At 34.7% G+C, this 21,453-nt stretch overlaps 1 protein-coding gene across 1 annotated transcript in view; it reads right to left on the bottom strand.

The window, feature by feature from the left end:
• Positions 1–21,453, bottom strand: part of CPED1 (cadherin like and PC-esterase domain containing 1) — a 273,287-nt gene that overhangs the window by 209,836 nt on the left and 41,998 nt on the right. Inside the window, exons 7-9 of the mRNA XM_011357245.2 lie at positions 14,965–14,974; positions 11,156–11,276; positions 5,053–5,128 (exon numbers count right to left, since the gene is read on the bottom strand). Coding sequence (XP_011355547.1) covers positions 5,053–5,128; positions 11,156–11,276; positions 14,965–14,974 — 207 coding nt within the window. The remainder of the gene's footprint in view (positions 1–5,052; positions 5,129–11,155; positions 11,277–14,964; positions 14,975–21,453) is intronic.

Genomic DNA, 21,453 nt, shown 5'->3' with positions numbered 1-21,453 from the left:
GTTGCAGGAAGGATGACTCTCCATTTTAGCAATTGCAGAAGACATCCTTGGGAGAAAGAACAGAAAACTTGTGTGACTTTCTCCAGTGTTTGTTGTGTGGAGCAGAGAAATGAGATTGTAGGATATTTTTTTCTATTGCAACATTGTTGAGGTATATCTGGGTGATGCCTTGTACTTTTCTATGTCTTCAACTCTTCTTCTTTTAGAGACCAAATAGCTTATGTTAAAGAGTCTATAAATTTGACGATAGGCCAAATACTGAAAATGTGCAGGTTCTCTAGCCTCTCAAGCTTCTAAATTAATTATTAATTTGTTATGTCACATGCTGAACTCTTGTAAACATTAGGGTGTGTAACTTCTGTTCTAGATAAAATCTATCACTGGATCAGGTCAGAGCACCAGAGAGCTAATTACCTTAGCCTCACTGTTTTAGTCCCCAACAGACTGTGAGAAAGCCTAATTCACTTGTTTCCTTTGTGAAGGGGTGGGGGAAAGGTCACTCTGGCTGCAGTCTCAATAATAAACTGCATGTTTCAGGGACAAGAAGGAGGTGGGAAGGGTATGAGATAATGTAGACTTAGAAGTTTGCTGGTCACAGTACAGATGGAGACTAGTCAATGGATACACCCAGCTTTAGGGGTGGATGGCTTGGTGATGAACTAAACAGGAATTTGAATGCACTTCCAGAATTCTACCCATCAGTAATTCATTGGGTTGGCAAGCTTCTTTTGTAAAAATGCAAATACATTTAAGAGGCTTCTGAGAACTGTGAGGGTGTAATTTAGTCTGCATTAGTTCCATCAGCTTACTTTCTGCTATCACCTAAAGAGATGAATTTTGCTTGGAGAAATAATTTTTTGCATAAAAGACATAATCATGTGCCAGGCAGGAGGTGGAAGTCTTTGGAAAGATGGAAACATGAAGGAGCATACAGGAGACACAGAGATGGGTGGCAGCATTTGAGAACACAGAGAACAAGCAAACTTTGGCCTTCTCTGAAAGTTTTCCCTGATTACCTTGTAAAAATAAATCCCCTATCTTTAATACTAGGAATGTCCTTTTTCTCGTAATCTTGTTTGAAAGAAGACATTCCTCCAAGTTATAGCAAAGGGGAGGTAAAAAATTAAAGCAATAAAAATCTTCAAATGGTATTAAGCATTGACAATTTTCATGTTGCTTTATTTAAATTCAAGCTAGGCCACCTGATTCCCTGACAACATTTCACTGCTTTCATATGATAAATAGGAATTTATAGACATGGAATATTAAAAACAATCATCAATGCCATGTAAGATAAATAGCTATTATTGGTCAATGTTTAAAAATAAGTTTAATTATGTTATTTCAAAGATAGATTTTATATTTGGTAGTAAAGATCTATAATTTTTTTAAGTCATCTTGTTTAGATACAAAAAAAGGCATTAAATTTTATTTATTGTTTTCTATTTTCCATATGTACTCACATGTTACTAAGAAAATGATGACATAGATCCTAAAATGTTCAAAATGCTACCTTTGAGTACAAGTTTGGGTACATTTCAAACTTCATGTGAAAATCAGTGCTCAGAGCTAACACTACTGGAAAAAATGAGTAATAGCCAAAAATTTGACTTACTCCTAACCCTGACTTCTTGGATGATGATGCTGCATAAAAGAGAACAAAAACAACAACTTACAACCCAAATAAAACAGTTCTCTGATGTTTTGTTTTATACTTATATTTCAAATATGGAAAAGATATCCTTTTTATGAAAAAACCAGACTTAGTAAAAAAAAAAACAAAAACAACACAAAACATTAGCAAAAAGTTTGAGCCAACTAAAAATTTATAAAACTTTTTTTTTAAAGCAAAGCATTAAATGGCAAGATAAAAATAAATTTTTGTGTAAGCCCGTAAAAATTCCATGGATTTGTTTGTGCCTTTCAGTGTGAGTTACGAGACTGATGGCAGGTACACTCTGTTTTGCTTTGGAGTGGAACGGACTGTGTTAGTCTTATGTGTTGTCTTCAAGCATTCCTCCTTCCCTGGCCCAAACTCTGTCCTGCCACACTTGCAGGGCCCCAACCACGTTTACCAGTGTGATCATCCCTCACTTCTCAGCATCTCTGTCTCTGCCTGCTGCTTAAGATAAAACCTGGGATAGGACGTCTGTATGAGAAAAATGCAGTGAATCATGGAATCTCAGCATTATTGATCATTGCCAAACATTGTATTTTTGTAGGTAAGAAAACTGAAGCACAACAAGGCTTTAAATCTTGCTCAGAAGTATACCTTGATTAAGCTTCAGAGCTACAACTTGTGAGGTATTCTTCTCTGAAACTATTTGGAGACATTTCTCCATGAATCTTTTACATTTCTGCATATTTTGCAAAGAGAGGCACTAACAATCTTTGTTCTGAACTAATTTTTCAAAGACATTTATAAAGCAGATAGCTTTGAAGTATAAAGATAGTGTCTCACTCCAAAGCAAAGAAGAGGTTTCATCCAGTATTACACAAATAATGTCTACCTCTGGGGCAAAAGGCAGGCATGCTCACTGCCCATTATAAAACAGTCAAACTCCCCAAGCTCAGTTCCTCTTGAACCACAAACCACTAAGTATACAAGTGTCACCTACTCTCTTCACATCGCCCTGTGGAAACTGAAATTCAGTGAACCAAGGCAAATTCTGATAGTCTGCCTACTACTGTTGCTGTAAATAATAGAGTCATTTGTCTCGGACCCAGGAGCCTCATGTCTTCTGCCAGCATCCATGAAGCTATGGCAGGCTGACTTGTGAACTTGGAGGTGGGAAGAAATCTCAGACCCTTCATAGTTTTTGACAGAAACATAAATTTATAGTAAACATCAATCATCTGAAGAGAGAAAATACTAAGTATTGAGAGGCCTGTTGCTTGATTTTTGAAATCTAGGATGATTCAGTTGCCAGTTTTTGAGCATTATGTGTTAGGTATAATATATAATACTATTTATTCTTCAAATCAAATTCTACACACACATATACACATACCTATGGAATCTACTTTTTAAAAAAATTTAATCTATGAAATGGTCTCATTCTCATTTTAAGATTAAAAAAACAAAAACAAAAAACTAACACCCTGAAATTATGTCACACAGCTAATAGTTGGCAGAGCTAAAAACTCTGGCTTCAAAATTAGTGTTTTGCTTACTTCCAAATAAAACACAGCTTAAAATGGCATGGGCCATTTTGGTTTTAAATAAAACGACTGTATTATAACATATTGTGTTTAGGTTTACTACTTTACCTTTGCAGTAGTACTGACTAACGTTACAAAGAGGAATGACATGTCGCTACTAACCTCTATCCAATATGAAATATTCAGTATTCATAACAAATAAAATGTTTTTAATTTTGTGAATACTGACTTTACATTATATGCTGTATATTCATAGAAAATGTCTACAAGTTATTACTTAAAAAGATTAAATCATAAAATAATGCTGTAGACATATTCTTTTAAAGCTACGCATCTAACAAAACATGACAGGAGCAATAATTCCATTTAAAAGGCTATATATTCTATAAAACTATCTCGTTAGTCACGGAGATAAGTAGAAAATGACACACTAGACAGAGTGGAGAAAGGACTACATATATTTGAAACTTATAGATGTTCCTAAGAATAAAAAAATGTTTAAAGCAAAAGAAAACAGAAAAAATGTCTTAATTTTGTGGAAGCAAAATATAAAATATCAACTTAAGAGTTGTTTGGGAAATTTTTTTAACCAGTAATCCATTTCTGGCTATAAATGGGCATTCATTCTTGCGATTCTATTCTAACTCCAGTGCTAAAGAAACTGAATGTTCTGAGTCAACCATTTTGAAATGTAAATGGCAGCAACAACAATAAAAAACTTAGAAATATGTAGGCACTCTTCATAATGTAAACAATTTTTTTTCAAATTACCTTAACTGTTTTTTTTAGGCATGTATTAGTAGTGTATTAATGGAAATAATTATTTTACTTGCTCCTCACGAAAACCTTTTTTTCATTAAATAAAAAACTATCTAGCTGACGTTTACAAAAGCAAAACAAGTTTAGAATTATGGAGTCAGTTACAATTGTGATGTAAAACAATAACTACAGAACCAATTTACGCAGTTGTCATTTTCGATGAGTATCTTTAATTTAAAAAGTTTAATTCCTGATTCATTTTTATTTTATTTTAAACCTTGGTAAACAACAGCAGAAGACTGTAATCTTTATAATGAAATGTACCAGTGTGGTTAATGTTTGGTGTGGAAGCAGAAACCCTACAGAAAGGCTGATGGGTTAAGATATCAGTTTTCTGATTTTACTGGCACACAAACTAATAAAAATGTAATAAAGCTATGTGGATCTAACTTTCAATTATATAGTAAAATACTTTCTAGGGGCATAGCTGTTGTTAAATATTAAATGGGTTTTAAACTAGAAATCTGAGGAAACATTTCACTGATGGGTTTTAAAATAGGCTATAATTGTATCTGTGAGGACTTATATAACATCTGATGTTTTTTTCCACTCCAAGAATTTATGAGAAAACAAGATGGTAATTTTTACCTCAAATTTCTAATGTTGTCAAGACACAATTTAGCCATTCAGTATCCTGTCTTAACCACACAGACAAATTGAAAGGATTTCAGAAAGAAGAAACACATTTGTTATAATGAGAATCACTCGATCATGAGGAAATATGCTTTTTAAAAACTTTGTTTTACATAATTAAGAAATACTATAATAATTGCTTTTAAAATAAAACAGCAGTTATTTTAAAGGCAAACACATAGGAAGGAAAGGAATAGTCATCTGGAAAGTCAGAAGGCAAAACTAAAAGAAATAATATTAATGTTATTCCTGTATTCCTTATTATCAAGTTCTTCCCAATGGCAAAATCTTGTGGATTCTGGTAGATTTGTGATAGTGGAATTGAGAGACAAAGGACCTTAATATGCTGATGTGAGATCTCATCTTGCCAGTTGGTGTCTGCTAAGGAAGCCTACATAGCTCTCATGTTTATGCATAAGGAGACAAAGGAAAGATTACCTGGAAATCTTCTAATTATTTGACATAATCCTTCCTTTCTGCAAAGCTGATGCTGTATTTCTGGTAATATGTTTACCTGAGAAGAATGAAAAAGATTCTAGTAAGTTGGGCATTCATAAATGCTAACGCAAAGGAATGCAAAAACCCAGAGGGTATGTAGGTGTGAAGTATTGTCTACACCATCCACACCCTACCCTGCAAGTCAGATCTGGAATAACAAAGTGGTTTATAAATAACCAAAAATAAAAATAAAAAAAATTGCCCTTAGAAATCTTCAAAATATTTGAGAATACTTTTGTAAACCCCGATGTATTTCAAAGCCATAACATTTGCTAGAAATAAAAGGCAATACTTATGTCCTTATTGAAAACAGAGTAACACGAATAGTTACAAATTTAGCTTTGGCAAAAAATAGTACCAAACATATCTCAAAGGCAACTAAACTCCCAAGTTCCAAAGGCCCTCAGTGTCTTGAATCATTGACATTAAGTAGAAATTCAGTGCTAAACCCGTTTCAAAAATTCGCAGTCTTCGCTTCATACTGATGGGCATTCTTGCTTCCAAATATAAAGCCTGGTCACCACAAAACTCTATTTTTACAAAAACTTGACCTTAAAAAACTTCATAAATATTATCATAAATTCAAATATATACTTTAACTTGCAAAAAAAAAGATATAAACAAGCTAATCCCTCTTCTGAACTTACAGATTGGTTAACTATTAGCAAAAAAATATCAAAAATAATGCCAACTACAGTAAAACCTTGTTAAACCCAACAGAAAGAGATCAATGTAAATTAACTTAAATATCAGATTCACTTTTGAACCACTATTGATCACTTTCACTCTAAATTAATAAAATTTTGTAATTTCTCTACTGTGTCCTGCTGGCGTGACAAGAAAAAAGAAGCCAGCTGCAGTTGGAGAAGAGAGAGGGAACCAGAAACACGGGTTGTAGACCACTTCGGGCACTTAACACCAGCAGCCTTGAGCATATCACAGCATATCGCTCAGCTTCTCTTTCTCAGGTTCTCCATTTGTAAAGTACAGCATTTAGAGCCTTTTGGTCTAAGTTCCACTTCTGCTCTAAGATTTTGTCAATTCAATAATTCAATCATACTTGCAGTTTTTAAAAAATTATTTTATTTAAAGTGCTTTGGAACAATGCATCAATTAAATATTCTCCAACCCTTGCAATCCTGTTAACTACTATTCATTTACTCAGTAAACTGTAAACTGCAGCCCGGGTCACGCGGGCTTCAGGAGAACCCACTCTGTGACTCTGCACTAGCAACATTCCTAAATACTTCATTTTGAAAATCTAGAAAGATTCCAAAGTCTGAGTCATTTACATTCTTACTGCCCTGGGAATTGAAAAAAAATGCTATAAGATTTTAGAGGTGTCTACATTTCTTAAATAAAAAGGTTCAGAGACTAAATGCAAGTAAAGAAGAAGGGTTTTCATCAAGTCCTGAAGTTTTTCATTCAGAATTCGTGACAGGCTGGAGGAAGGGACAGAGCAGCACAAAAGTCTGGGGAATTCGTAACAGAGGTTTGGGGTTCTTTTCTTAAATTAACACACAAAGATTTTTTTTTTTTAATTAGATGTGAAAAGCTTCAAAAGTCCGTAAACTTGAAACATTTTCTCCCACATCAGGCAAAATCATTCAGCTGCTGTTGCTTAAATAGAATCTTTAATAATATAAAGACCCAGAAAGAGAAGCAGCATTAGGTAAGTAACATTAAAGACTATATGTACTGGCACAGGTCCAGCTCAAAACCTTCTCCCACTTCATGAAGGGCTCAGAGCAAATGTGCTGACACTGCAGATGCTTAGAGCATCTCAGGTCCCATCGTCCGCTACAAACTGAACTAATGGGCCAGGAGAATTTGTGTAGATGCTGCAAAGATGGTGTATGGTGTGTACAGGTTTCAGAGTGAAGGGTAGGTTGCTATGTCTTGTCAGAGAGGTGACTTTTCATGTGAGACCTTTGGTCAGAAGGATGAACTGACTCAGGGTCAATGAAGCATTTACTTAAAAAACCAAAGCCAACCAAGAGAAGCAACTGCTTTCCTGCTTCTGCCTCCCATTTTTCTATCCCCATACAGTGACCTCTTCCTGCACTCTTTCCTCTAAAAACTTTGGAATTCAGAGTCAAAGCAGATGACATAACCATAGTAACACATGACACTAGAAATATCATCTCCATTCTATTCTGGAGCCGAGCACCAAACTGAGCAGTTCAGCCAAATAACTCAGTACAAAGAAACACATTCAAGGTCTATGGGTCATACAAGTGTGGTAAATCAACGATTAATTACACATATTTTAACTTTTAATTGTTAAACCTAATAATGCTCTATCTTACTGGTTTTAATTCTTATTTTTATGTACATAATAAAATTTCTAAGATTTACATCATTATCAAGTGGAACATCATCAAAGAACTTTTCATCTGGATTAGCTGACTTTTATATGATGAGACTCTCCAGCTTAATATTGCGATACTCATTTTTTAGTAGGCTTTATTTTGGGGGCTCGTTTGAGGTTCACAGCAAAATTGAGAAGATACAGAGATTTCCCACACACCCATCGCCCCCACACACGTACAGCCTCCCCCATTACTAACACCCTCCACCAGAGTGGTGCATTTATTATAGCTGATGAATCTACATTGACACATTGTAATCACCGAAATGGTCATTTCTATACTGATTTTATATTGGATTTAAAAGCTTTATAACACGCTCCCACGTGTTTGTGCGTGTGTGTGTGTGTGTGTGTGTGTGTGTGTGTGTGTGTGTTTTGTAGACTGCTGTTCTGATGTTTTTCTTGGCATAAAATCTTTTGTATCTTTGAAAAGATTAGAGCACATATAAAAAATAATAATGATGTTTGAGCCTGGGATATTTCTGAGATCAAATTAAGAGGAAGAAAATGTGCATTTAAAAAGATTTCAATCCCAAGGTACCTTCTACAATTCTAATCTTTGGTAATCTGTACCTAGATTGTTTTTATTACATATTGTCAGAAGCAAAAGTAAAAGAATCATTTTTATTTTGAGACACATTTTGTTAATAAAAGCAACAGTATGATATTAATTAAAAGCACTTTGAAAGTTTGTAAATCAAAAAGTAAAACTACAGTAATACTATTAAAGAGAATAGACTTTCGAATTTGGACTATTTATAAAGCATAAGAAAAAACTGAGGGGAAAATTTTTTTTTTAGTCACTCATGAACATTGAGAGTGATAGACACTTCAGAATGCATCTTAGGGGACTGCTTTTTTTCTTTATTAGATTCGTACAGATATTCATATCTTTTATTTTATCAAAAACAGGCCCTCTGAAAGCTGTTCAGTATAGTGTATAAGGAAAAGAATTAATAACAAAAAGAGGACCAGCTAATCAAAGAAAAAAAATCTTTTTATCCCCCATGTCTAACGTGCCATTATCATTCCAGCAAATTTACCTGAAAATGTCTTTGCATGCTTTAAAATAAGAGTCATTTCAGTAGTTCCCAGTGCCCTTACTACTAAAAACAGCATCCGGGATGTAGAGGCTGTTAATCCTACAAACATTTAGAGTTAGAAATGAATCTCTCTGCTCTTGCAACACTAGATCCTGTCTGTTAGAGGTGAGATGTAGCCCCAGTTACTAAATTTAGTGCTATCCCAAACAGTGGACCTTACTTCGCTTTCAGCATCACATAGACCAATACAGTTTTAAATTTATGTTTCTCCCCTCTGACTAGGGAGACTCCTGACTATTCATTTTCTACAACAGATCTTGTGATCATTTTCACTAAGCACTTAAATTCCAAAGCTCTGATATGATTAATAATGTTCATTTGAGCCTGTGCCCTTTCTTTGTTTACTCTATAATCCCTGACAATCCTACAATATCCCCACGAAATCTGAAGCAACTTCTGTTTTGATTATTTATATTTACCTGATAAGTCATGGCTTCAAATTCTTCAAGCTCCAAAGTGACAATTATCTAACATGTATCATTTAGAATTTATTTTTCTTTAAGAATATTCATTAGAATAGGCTGTAAATTTAGTGACTAATATTTACTTAGAAATGTTCTATAGTAATATGGTTAAGAAAACAGAATTTGAAGTTGGACTGTCTGAATTTGAATCCTGGTTGCTTCATTTATTAGCTATGAGGTCTTAGGCAATTTTCTTAACCTCTCTGTGATTCAGTCTCCTCATATGCAAAGATGGACATAGATAAACATGTCAGCACTTAGAATGGTGCCTGGTACTACAGGAGGCCTTGGTAAGAGATGGGAGGCGGGGAGTAGAGAGAGGCTGAGAGCTTATCTTCCCAGCTTCCTCTCTGCCGGGCTAGGATTTGGCGATGACTAACCCTCCTGACTTTTATAGCTCCTTTTTACTGACCTCTTTTCTTGGCTCCAGCTCTCATTAGGTTCTGCTACATGATTCCTTCTACATACCCTTCTTCAGATCAGAGGTGGGTAAAATTTTATGATGTTGCTGGTTTCTGGGGGTATCTAACAATTTTCTGTTTCTCTTATCCTGCCAAAACCTCTGTAAATAGTTCCTTCATTAGTTTCTCTTCAGTTAAACCCTTTTGAGTATGGCATTTGTCTCCTGCTGGGAGATTGACTGATAGACACAAAAAGTATCATAGACTTCATCCTATAGTTGATGGGAAGCCATTCAAGATTTTAAGCACAGAAGTAACCAGGTTAATTCAGCATTTTATATTTTTCACTGTGATTACTGGGAGCAGGATAGATTTTTGGGGCAAAATGTTTGTTTTAGAAAAATCAATAAGGAGGATTCGGCAATAGTTTTGGTAAGAAATGGTGATTGTTTGACCAGAATAAATAGTTAATATGGATATTTGAGAAATCTTGAGTAGTTTGGAAGATATTTAGGAAATATTTATGAGTTAAATTTCTTTGTATTGGTGATTGATAGAATGCAGATGACAAGGGAGAGGAAGAGCGCAAAGGTCAAGGGCAGATTTCTATCTTAGATAGTGACAGAGTGGTCGATCATGCTTATGACCAATAGAAAGGAAGATCTGCAGAGCCTCCAGATGCAAGAGCAGAAGCAAATTTACTGGAGAAAACAATGAGTTAGTTGTTTCCGTGTCGTGTTTGAGATGTCTGTGTGACATATAAATGGAGATGTTCAACGGGTCTACAAGCCCAAAGCCTGGGAAGGTGCTTTAAACTTCAGATGGAGATTTGGGAACCACCAACTACAAATGGTAGTTGAAACCTTGCAAGTGGGGTAAGGGAACACAGACATTTGAGAATGGCAGAGGAAAGGTAGCTAAAAAAAAAAAAGAAAAACAAAACAAAACAAAAAAAACAGAAGGAATGGCTAGAAGGTACAAGAAGAACCAAAGCGCTGTGTTCAGCCCAAAGGCCAAGGGATTAAAGAGTTAAAAAGAAGAAGGAGGTATCACGACTGTCAATTGCAGAAATATCAGGTGATGGCGGTTGCTACTACAGTAATATTTTAAAACTGAAAAATAGGTATTGATTTCAACACTTTTCTCATTGACTTGTTATAGGTATCAAAACCAGAGCATATGTAAATTTTCTAGTACATTGACTAGCACACCGTAGGCATTTGATAACATGTAGCTAACAAAAGCATTTATAGAAGTTCACACGAGACAGACAGTAAATATTGGATTTCAATTTTGAAAGTTAAGAAGAAATTGAATAAATTTTATTATAATTCAGGATACCAATTTTAGTTTGAAGAAGTCAAAACAGTGATCTAGAGAATAAAGACATTGCTACTTTGTATGAACATGTGGACAGGGTAAGTAATACTCCATAGACAATAGACTTCTAGATCAAGTTTTGGGTCCTACTAGGTAAAACTGGGTCCTTATTGATAGCTGAAGTTGAGGGAGATCCTATCAGACAAAAAATAGTGACCATTTTATGGTAAAGTGGATAAGACACGGTTGTTGGAATTTTCTCCAAAGACGTAATGGATCTAATTTTTCAAGTCTTTTTTTTTTTTTAACATTATAGAATAAGAAATACAAGTAGTAAAATTCATAAGATTGATTCGATGTGCACATTTGAAAAATAATATTTACCTTTTGATGTAAACCTAACTGGCACATGTCTTCCTTTGATATGCAGGGTTTTCCACCAGCTTTCGTAGAAGGCAGGCAAATGAGCAGATCCCAAGAGCCCAAATTACCTAATAGCAAAAGAATATTGAAAACAAATAATTTTTATTGGATTTTTTAAAAGGCAGTATTTACTTCTTCAGAGTAAAGAATATAATTATTTCAATACTAAAACAGAAGCAACAATGATTCTGAACATATTTAAAAGTCAATATTCAAAATAACAATAATTGAACTTTTCTAATTTAGCAGATCTAACATTTTTTATATTTAGTATTGTGCCCTAGGGAAAATTCAATTATCTGAAGTAATATCATAAAATTCCTCTAAAAGACTAAGGCACTAATTTTATAAATTTATGAAGTATTATTTGGAGATAGAGAGGAAAGATTATAAAGCCTTTTTTAAATCTTTTCATTATATTCATTTTTTTCTCATTTTTTCATGGTGACATTGGTTAACAAAATCCAATAAGTTTCAGCTGTACACTTTAACAAAAAGGCATATATAGATTTACACTGTGTGTTCACCTCCCATAGTTAGATTTCTTTCTGTCACCACATATTTGACCCCCTTTACCCAGTCTTCGTCTCCCCTCCCCTATAAAGCCTTTTAAGATAGAAGATAGTTCAGAAATCAAATAATGATAAAAAATCAAAACACTGAATATTTTGTTCTGGACTTCGTCATCACCATTACTTTTCACAGATCTTAAACATCAACTATGCATTTTTAAAAGATTTTTTACAAGGAAGAAATTGCAGCAGGCAAAAAATAAAACCCAATAAAAATTTAAAGAACATGTTTTGTCCAAAAAACATTTGTGGTTTAGTTATAGACAGCATAGAGTTAGTTCAAAATACAGAGTATAACATTGACCAAAGCAAATGATATTTCAGCTATTTCACCAAGGACAAAGCTCTTTGCCAACAAATCCTAGTAACTTGCCAAAATAATCTCAGAAGAATACATTCTTGTATAATACTCGAACATTTAAAAATTAATGTTTGTGTGTATTTTCCCTTATTCTTTGATTTATTTATAAAAATTGTTTTATCAACATGCCTTCCATATAACTGGTGCTTTAAAAAGATTTTTTTTTAAATGAATAAATAAATAGCCCATGATAGTGTGGTAAACACATGACTTCAGAGAGGATATAGATATGAGTATCTCAAAAATAACCAAAAAAAAGTAATGTATAAAAGAATTGATATTACTATAAAAACTTTCCTCATTTTGGATGGAAATCCAGTTTAAAAAAATTAAGTAATTTCTGTACACATGGCATCTTTTCTTGACCAATTGCGAGATAATGTTCCTTCAAGCAACTATTTATGCCAGACCTCACAGTCATCTTCCACATTAGGTATTAGTGGCTTCTAAAAAGTAGAAAATAAATGACATCTCCAAATCCTATCTTTTAAAAATTTCCCAGGAGCATTTCTCACTTGAGAGTAAAATGCTTTCAAAGAAGGGCTTTACAGAAGAGAGAGGAGAAAGAAGGAAGAGTGAACTGCAACAATTAGAAATGAAATTTCACTCTCCATTAATTAAGTCCTTTACAATTCGACAAAATCTGTGCTGTCTGGGCTATTGGTTGGTTCTTCAGTTTGTAATTGTTCTGTTGCTACGAGAGAAACCTCTCTGCCAAACAAAAGGATGCAGACAGTTGAACTTAATATCTGAGCTCCTGTTCTAGAGCTTCTCTGTTTGCTTGTTGTATCCCAAGATGCTGGAGGACAGTACAATAGTTCAAAGGGACAAGAGGAACTGGTGCAGGCGATGTGGGCGTGGGAGAAAATCTCTCCACGTAATTGCCATCAGGCCTTCAACTTGAAGGGTCTACCCTGTTGCATACACCCACACTTTGAAGGAAACTACAAACAGATTCCATTAGCCCAATCTAAATGCTCTATGATGATTCGAATACTTCATTTTATATGTGTACCTGGCATTTTCAGCCAAAACCTTTTGATATGGATTCAAAAGGGAAAACACAAAGACTATTTCATGCAATATTATTTCTAGGCCAGGAAACACTATAACCCTGGAAGAAACTTCCTGTCATAATATTTTCAACTAAATATTTTAAGAAGAGAGGGTTTCAGTTCATGGACGGTATTGTTTTGGTGTTAAAAACAGAGCACATTTTATATTTCTCCAAGTCCAAAGCATGGCCCCCTTCACTATCCAAGACACACATGAAATTTCTGGATTTGATAGAAAAAATATATATATTTAAGCCATAAATGTTTAAAACTGGAAGACATTTAAATAATTCAAAGATTTGATTTATTAAGAAACTTCTATGAACAGAACATTGTATTAGAAATATAAAAGTAAATAGCAAAAAAAATAAAAAGAGTAGTCATTGCCCTCAGCAATCTATTCGAGGGATCTAAACATTAAAAAGAATTGAGTTATTTATGAAGCATCAGTTTTTGACATCCATAAGGGTTACCCTTCATCTCTCAAAAATATTTAACTAATATTTTAAAATCAAAATCAATCTTTTAAAAATACTCTAGCATGTAAATTTCCCTATAAAATGAAGTAAAGTATAACTAAAAATTTCAAGTGATCTCTTTATATTTCTTGCCTAATTCTTGCTACCACGGTCTGAAAAATGCTATTTCCACTCACAGTTTCTATTGTTAGCTTCATTGAATTCTGCTTCAAACTATTTCCTAGTTCAATATTTAGTAAACTTTTTAACTTTCTCTTCATTTCTTTCTCCAGCTTTAGAAGTCGACTACCTCTCCCGACTCCTACATCCCTTTTTAAAAGAAAAAGCTTTATTTGTTTCATGAGTGATACTGTGTATTCAAACTTGATTTAAAAAACCCCAGAAGCCACATTGAAATGTAGAATCTAGGCAGAGAACAAAGCACATTCACTAGCTAAGTAAATAACATTCAGAAGTCAACCATGGAGCATTTGGGATACAAATTTATGCCTCACCAAATTACGAATTACCATACAATGTAGTGTTTTGGGTCCCGTTCACCCAGCTGAAAGCAGGAAATTGGGTACGCGCATGCCCAGTGTGTATGGCCGAGACTGCAGGCCGCAGGGGCACAAGCTGAGTCGAGCCTACATGTGGGGTGCATTTGGCTCGCGCAGTGTTTGTTTTGATTTTGTTTTTAATTTTACGTGTTTGACAAAATGCAAATGTCAGCACGATTCACATAAAAATCAAGATTTCAGCCTGCATTTGAAAACCTGGATGCTCTGTAACACCTGGTCCATGCCCTACATGGCAGCCGCTGGCTGGAGCTGAGCACGGCTTCCCGCACGCTCTCCAATTTACCCCAGTGGCCCCACCTGGTCCTCACGCTGCCTGGGCTCTGCCTCCAGTAGCAGCAGACACCGCTAGGCCTGGTATAAAACACTGGCCTGTCAGTTCCCCATGAATTAATTGCTCATTCAGCAAGTTGATGTTCCATGTTTTAGCTTCTAACGAATTAGACTTTTTCATTACATAAGTTGGTTTTGATGAGATGACTGTAGGCAAATTGATATTTGGTCAGTTGGTCTTAAAAAGTGTATCTGAATATACCCTTTGATTTACAGATTTGGCCATGGTCTCCCACAAGTGAGTAAGGTCACTTCAGCTCCAAAGACATTTTATTGGCTATGTTAAAGTTGGCAACGACTGAAGCGTGACCTCTTAGAGTCTATTCCTTTTCTCAAGAGCCTGCAAAACTCAAGTGGCCTGTGACCATCTTTTCCACTTATGTCTCTTCTCTCCAGTCGGATTGTTCGGCCGCCCAGGTCCCACTTCTAGGTGGGCCTTCCTTCATCTTTTTCTCGTTCACACTCTCTCTCTAAACTCTTCCACATTCAGCCACAGTTATAAGTGGCCTAGGACATGCTCTTTCCAGGCATTGGGACATACATTCTTGGTGTTGGTCTTACTTGGTGTGTTTCTTCTGCCCCTAGAAGACTAACATTAGAGTATAAGAGCTGAGAAGTCAGATGTGGGTTTGAGGAAAAAGAGGCAAAGCAGACCCTGGCCAGTTAAGATGGTGGCTTCTGGGTTTTCCTGCCATAGGGAAAAGGAGACCTTTATGTGATTCAGCCTAGTTCTTTGGAATATCACATTCAGATTTGGGGGCCAAAGCCATACTATAAATAAGTAGTAGCAGTAGCTACGATATCAACAACAAGTAGTTCTTGAGCACTTATAATATGTCAGGCTCTGTTCTAAGTATTTGTGTTAATTCATTTGTTCCACACAGAAATCTGCTGTGTATTCTTCTTCATTTTATTTTAATCGCAGAAAGGTTAAATAACTTGCCAAGGTCATCTATCTAATTAGTGGTGGGAAGAGCATTTGAATACAGGAAATCTAACTCTAGAGGCCATGTTTGAGACCATTACATCATTAGTCCTTCAATAAACAAGGAGGCAACAGAGAAATTTAGCTTCTTATGCCTTTTATGTAGTAAGTTATGCATAACTTCCAACAACACAGTGGGGTAGAAACAATTATTACACATACTTTACAAGAGAGGAAATGGAAAAAAAAAAAAAGAATTATTTAGCTTTGGTGTTTTTCTTACTGTCCAGTGCATTTATATTCCTTTGGGAACTTGGAGGAAAAAATTACTATTACAGGGATAACTCAGGTATTCCTAGACTCTCACCCAGCAATAGCCCCCAAAGCATTATTAGCAATAGTACTGCTAACTTTTCATATGTAAAAGGAGGTAGTACTCAACTGTACCTGTACTCAGGAACTATAAATAATAACTCGTCTACATCTACTTTTGAAAAGAAATCTCTAAAAGTTTCTTATATATTTTTTGATGGTTAAAATGATTTCTTTCCCTCTCATAAAGAAACCAGAACAGGACTAGCTCCCAGATCAAGTCGGTCAAGCCCTTAGATAGGGAGGCCATGAGGCATCGTTCTAGGAAAACAGGACGTGGATGTTCCATTCTCCATCTCTAAATTACCAAAACATGAAAATCTATAGGTGTCTCTCCATAAACTTTGAAACAAAATGTCTGATGACACCACTCACTGTCATGTCTCCAAAATGTTGGCTCTGGAAGCAGTGATACTCCACAGACAATTTTAAGAGTTTTCAAGGTCCAGATTTATTAATTCAAATATGAAATAGCACTGATTTTTGTTTTTATACTTCTCTAAGTATTCTCAGAAATCATCCAACATCTTATTGTTAAAAGTAAGGACTATTTGTCAAGGTTTTGCCCTTATTTTTGTTTTAATCATGCATCTGCCCTAAGGAGTGAAGCCACCTTTAGAATATTTCTAGGTTTTCGTAGGCAGGCTGCCATGTAAAGCAAACAGTCATTTCCTGGTTCTCAAATGACCTCCCTCATTGATAACGTTGCTGATCAGTAATACAATCCTGAGAACAACAGAGATTTCAGATAGTGGCATTCATATAAATGCTTTTTATTCTCAAGGGATGACAACTTCAATTTTCTGGCACACTGTATAAAATCTCAGAATATTAAGTCTACTCCTGCTTTATTTTTCTCCATAGGATTTATCATCATCTGACAGCTTATATATTTTTTGTCTATTTGTTTATTGCCTGTCTCTCCCCATTTGAATGTGAGCTCAATGAGGGTGGGACTGTTTCTACTTCTTCAGTGCTATATTCTCAGTATCTACAGTAGCCGCTGGAATATAAGTATTTGCTACATATTTGTTAAATGCATAAGTAAATGAATAATTGAATGTGAGCAGCAGGCCAACAAATAAAAATCAAAAGCCAATACATTGAAATACTTTTGTAAAAATTAAAAATGAAAGATAGTAGGAAAAGATATTAAAGTCGTTTTTTAAAAAAAGGACATAGAGATACATTTTAGTTCTTAGTAAGAATGAAGGAGAAGTGAATATAAAAGAAACAAAGTTACCTATTCATTGAAATAATTATAAAAACAAATAGGAGATTCCAAGTGCTTTACTTATTGAAAACTTTTCTGTGAACACATGAATTAGATTGAAGCAAAAAAGATTTATAGAATATGACCCAGAAGAAAATAAATTTGTCCAAGAGCTTCCCATATACATAGCTACAAAACTCAAGTCTCATTTACTTATTCACAGTATTAGACTATTATATTCAATAAGGATACAACGAGGGAGAATTACTGAAATTTGTTTCTTTTAGCATCAATATTAAAGATATTTAATTTTTAAATAATAATTTTTCTTTGTAATATACTTTCTATTTCATGCTTCCTCTGTATACCCTTCTCTTCACAACTAGATTATAAGATTCTCATTGAATAACAAAGTCTTTTTCTTCAAATCCTTTACCAGGATTAGTACAAGATATTACATTCATGAATTCATTATTAACTTATGGATGATAAATTAGGTTCTGTGCTTGATACCACCACTAGACTGTTTGGATATAAAGGACAAAAAACATTTACCTTCTCATATCTAACACTGATTATAGTAGACACTTAGCAGATGTTTATTGGATTGAATATTTCAATTTTCAGAATTCGCTTAAAGAAGAATCATATACATAGAACCTCAAGATCTTCAATGAATTATATACAACATGGCTACAAAATCTAATTAAACTGGCTCATTACCATAAGAGTTTGGTCATAGGTTTTTGCTTGGTATTCCTCTGGTTTTTTACCCTTTTAGAGCTGATGATGAAAACTTTGTGCTTTAACACAGAGAAATTCTAAACCATTCTCTCCCTTGATGTTCTAAATCCACACTAGGAATTAAGCTTTCCTGTCCTAATGTATACCCTCTTTCTGACCTATGAGAAGTTGTGAAGGTCAATGAGATCATTTCTGTGAAGAGTTTTGAGCTCCGGAAATTCTTCTAATCTGTGAATAAGCTCAAGAAAGTAATATTATGCTTAAGCTTTTGCAAAAGTTTAATAGATTCCTTCTTTGAAGAAATTTTCCATTAAGAAGAGCATGAAAGGAAATAAATCAATTTATTCTTATGAAATAAACTCAAGAAATGTTTACTTTCGAAAGCTTGCTGAAAAGTTCCTTCCATAGATTTTTTTAAATGACTTTTTAAAAGATTTTTATACCACTTCTGTTGTTTTCTATTGAAATGAACTGATTGGGTGTGTGTGCGTGTGTGTGTGCTTTCAAGACAATTGTCTGTCTGGGAGAAAATTCCCATTATTGTATTTTTGCCAATTATCTGATGTCTGGAAATCTTACCAGATTAAAGGAAAAAAACACTGTAGCAATTTAAAAATCAGACTATATACCTAGTGCCTAGATACTGGTTTCTAATGCTTTTCTTCAATAAAAGGAGAATTGGCTGATTCAAGGGCTGAAGTAGTAAATATACAAGATGAGCCTGGAGTGTCACAGTGCCATAAAGTAATAAAGAGCTCAAAAACAAACAAGCAAACAGACAAAGAAAGCAATGATGGAGTTATGTCGAAGGGACACAGAAGCCAATGGTCGAAACTGGGATAATTTGAGCAACAAAATAAGTAATGTTGGATTATAACCCAAAGTATAAAATAAATACTGATGAAATTTCAAATAATATATGGAGTATAACTTTCCTACTCCTTCAGCATAAGCCACTCATAATGACATTCGTCCAAAGAGTACAATATTGAAAGGAGAAGTAAAATAATAACTGTACAGTAGAAAAACCTGATGAACACTACCTCAGTCAGGTGATCAAGGTGAATATCAACAGCAATAAGTCATATTGAAAGTGTACACCCTTGATATGATGTGATGAGAACCTCTGTGGTCTTGCTTCCCCAAACCAGAGATTTCTTAAGAATCCCACTTGAGGGACATTCAAAATACCTGACTACTTTTCGCAAAACTGCCAAGGTTATCAAAAACAAGAAAAATCTGAGAAACTGTCACAGTCAAGAGAAGCCTAAGGAAACATGACAACTAAATGTAATGTGGCATCCTGGATGGGATCTTGGAAAATAAAAAGGATATGAGGCAAAAACTAAGAAAACTTGAATAAAGCATGGACTTTCATTTTTAAAAATTAGAATAAATAAATTCTCCAGAGGAAGTAAGATGATGATTGTTAAGTATATGGCTGTAGCTAGACATAAACTCTCACATACTAATTGTCTCCCCACACTAGGAGTGTTGTATTACAAAACCAATCAGTGCTACAATGCAAAAAATGAAAGATAATTGTTTTTTTATGGAAAATGCATTCTTCTAATAAAAATTCCAGTGGTATTTAAAATACAAAGGACTGAGAAATAGATAGAGTTTGGAGTTTGACACCCTCCTCTTAATACATGCAGCCCCCATATTTCTATCCTCTTTATGTTTGTTACTATTTCTGTCCAAATTAAACTTGATTTTATTTGCATCCATTGCTTTATCCATTATCGCTTTTTTGCCACTGGCTCCCGATTTTACCTTTCTCAATCTCTCTCTTGTTTCAGAGCAGCATTTCCAGTTACATTCTAGAACAGCTGCCCTGCTGAACACGTACAAATTTGAACCTGTTATCTTCTGCCATCTCTCCCTCAAACCAGAAAGCATAACCTCATCTTTAAGTTGTCCCTCATTCCACTTCCCATTGATTTCCGATTCTCACCAATCCTAAATTAGACTTTTTAAAACACTTCCTGACCTTTCTAAATGCTATCATATCCTCTAAATCTAAGGTCTCACCATCTCTGCAAAGTCTCCTAATGAGTTTCCTTGCTTCTCATTCATTTTCCTTCGCTAATCCATCTTCCTCCCTATAGTCGGTCATCTTCCAAAAACATAGCTCTTACAATCGCCAGTACAATACAGATCACATTCCTTAGCCAAAGCAACCAAGGCCCTTCACATCTGCCCCACCCTACTCATCTACTCTCGTTTCTGTCACAGCAGCCCCGCTTCTTCCTCCTCAGCTACACCGACTCCTTGTTGGTCCCTGAAACTCCAATTTATAGACCTGTTTGCCTCCAGCATGCAGCTTATGCTGCCGAATGCTCTTCCTTCCAAAATTTGGATGAGAAATTATTATTATATCCCAAATATTCTCCTTGTGACACCATCCTAGATACATTCAGAATTGGTCACTTCCTTTCCTGTTCTCCCAGGACATTTTATTTCTGCCCTTCATACTGTTTTTTAATGTATCTAATATTACAGTTAAACGCATACATCCTTGCTACTCAAAAATGATTCTTGGACCTGCAACATTTCCATCAACTGAAGCTTGTTAGAAATGAAAAATTTCAGCCCCCAACTTTGACCTTACCAAATTAGAATTTTTCAGCAACAAGATCCCCAGGTGATCTGCATGCACATGTAAGTTTGAGAAGCATGGATACACATTGCTGCCCTAGAGTTACTTGAAAGGTCTCACTCATCTTTGCAATGCTATCTCTCCCACCAACACCAACTAGCTCTTGTTCAAGAACCATGTTGAATAAAATTTAAATGTTTAGTGTTAGTTATAAAATATCCTGATTCCTGGCTGTAATGTTCTTCTCATAATCCTTGTTATGAGGTTGGTGCTTTAAATTGGGTTCTTTTATTACTTAAGTACTTGACATGAGTTTTTGACAGACACTCCTTATACCAAATTCCACAGAATGGCACAGGAGGTTTTAGTATATAATTAACATTGTGATACTTCATTTAACTAAATATTATTCCCTCTTCCTGTTTTATTAAAAGTCATTTTGCATGACTTCTTTAAAATGCAATGAATAAAACCCAGTCATATCTGGTTTAACATTGTATAATAATGCACTGGGGACTGTGAGCAATCTGAGAGGGAAGAGAGAGTCATTGATTTAAAATTTATTCTAAGAATAATTCCACACTAATTCAGATGAGAATTAAGTCTTAAGAAAATATAATTCACTGACATGGGAAAAAGAATCAACTCTCTCAATGGCTTATTACTTAATGCCACAAGTATTTTAGAATTACACATCTCTTATTCATAAAGCATTATTTTTATAATCTTTGGAGATATATTTAATCCAATCATAATATTTCTGTAAGATTTTTATGAGGCCAGTCTTATGTTCCATTTTCAAATCAAGCAGTTGATAATCTAATGTGCTTATTCAAGGTCATTCAAAAAAAAAATTATGGTTATAAAACTCAGACTTCCCAGTAATAACAATACCAACATTAGGTGGATGTTAGGAGAAATCAATGAGTTAATACTTTTTAAGAAACAAAATGTGACCTCTTCTATGTGTCTTAAAGCCTACAATTTAAGACTTCTGAATAGAATGACATAAGGTAATTTTGAAAACACAGGAAATAATCTTCTCT

The sequence above is a fragment of the Pteropus vampyrus genome, unplaced genomic scaffold (genome assembly GCF_000151845.1).
Source record: "Pteropus vampyrus isolate Shadow unplaced genomic scaffold, Pvam_2.0 Scaffold33, whole genome shotgun sequence".
Lineage (NCBI taxonomy): Eukaryota > Metazoa > Chordata > Mammalia > Chiroptera > Pteropodidae > Pteropus > Pteropus vampyrus.
This window is presented reverse-complemented; position numbering and strand designations above follow the sequence as displayed.